Source organism: Emiliania huxleyi (assembly GCF_000372725.1).
Source record: "Emiliania huxleyi CCMP1516 unplaced genomic scaffold EMIHUscaffold_10380, whole genome shotgun sequence".
NCBI lineage: Eukaryota > Haptophyta > Isochrysidales > Noelaerhabdaceae > Emiliania > Emiliania huxleyi.
The window spans coordinates 1-1,107 of NW_005202189.1; the positions used below are offsets into that span (position 1 = coordinate 1).

The 1,107-nt window shown below is 61.7% G+C and overlaps 1 protein-coding gene across 1 annotated transcript; it reads right to left on the bottom strand.

The window, feature by feature from the left end:
• Nucleotides 1-21: 21 nt before the first annotated feature.
• EMIHUDRAFT_260085 (hypothetical protein) lies at nt 22-456 on the bottom strand (the record flags this gene model as incomplete). The annotated part of the gene is made up of 1 exon (XM_005792976.1): nt 22-456. A coding segment is annotated over one exon (435 nt), but the record flags the coding sequence as incomplete, so codon positions are not given.
• Between the last annotated feature and the right edge of the window lie 651 nt (nt 457-1,107).

Genomic DNA, 1,107 nt, shown 5'->3' on the forward strand with positions numbered 1-1,107 from the left:
AAGGAGCGCCAGGAGTGCGACGCCGTTGAGGTAGGGACGCTGCTGCCTGTGAATCTCAGCCCGCTCTGCTGCTTCGAGCGCCTGCACCGCTGCCTCGTGGTCGAGGCCCGCGTGCGAACACGGGCCGTCGGAGGAGCACGCAAACACCGACGGCGGCACAGGCCACTGGCAGACGCAGCGGAAGAGGGCGAGGCACGGAGCCTCGAGCAGCCCACCGTCCGAAGAAAGGTAGGCACAGCCGGAGATGTTGGCGTTCGGAGCAAAGGCTCCGGTCCAGGCCGCAACGCCGGCTGCAGCAGTGCCAGTGCCCGCTGAGTCCGCGACCGCGAGCGCCGCGGGCGACCCTCGCCAAGAATGGCTGGTGCACAGCGCGGCGCACTCGAGCCACGTGCCCTCAACCGGCGGGCTCGTGTAGCACTGAGATGCTGAGGAGGACCAGCCTGGAGGGCAGGGCATGGCGCCCCACAAGGAACAGCTGAAGCCAGAGGGGCGACGATTGTTCGTCCCAGTTCAGAAAAAGAAAAAATTGTCTGCCCTGTGATTTGGTCTCGGCAGCTTGTCAGCCCTGAAGATCCCAATATAGGATTCTCCCCAAACCTTGCTCAGCTGATCCAGCACGGGCCGTAGGCCAGCCCAGGGCAAAGAAACCAGTACCTCATCAGGCTTCCCTGAGCGTCACAGCTCGGTGATCGCGCCGGCCGGACACCACTGTAACGTCCGTTCCGGGCATTTGAACGCGACCTTCGGGGGCAAAGACATTGGCTCTATGGCTCAGACTGGACTCCTCTTGGTCCCTTCTGATGCCCTAGGCCACACCTGGGCCTTACCCGGGGCTCTAGGGGCCGGACAGGGTTTGCCCCCCGAAACTGGCATGGGGAACCAACCCTTTTGCTTCATAAGGGTCTTGGAGACCCAATCTCGATATATCTCCAGTCGTAGCGGTGGAACTTTTTTTTGGCTCGGTCAATTATTTAGCCATATATGAGAGGATCACGGCACAGTGTCGTTTGAGTCGACAGTAAATCTCCCACAGCCCACGTAAATCCGTCTTTTCAGGCACCCGGAGCCCGCCGCGGCCGCTTCTACGCCGGCGAATCACCATCAAGC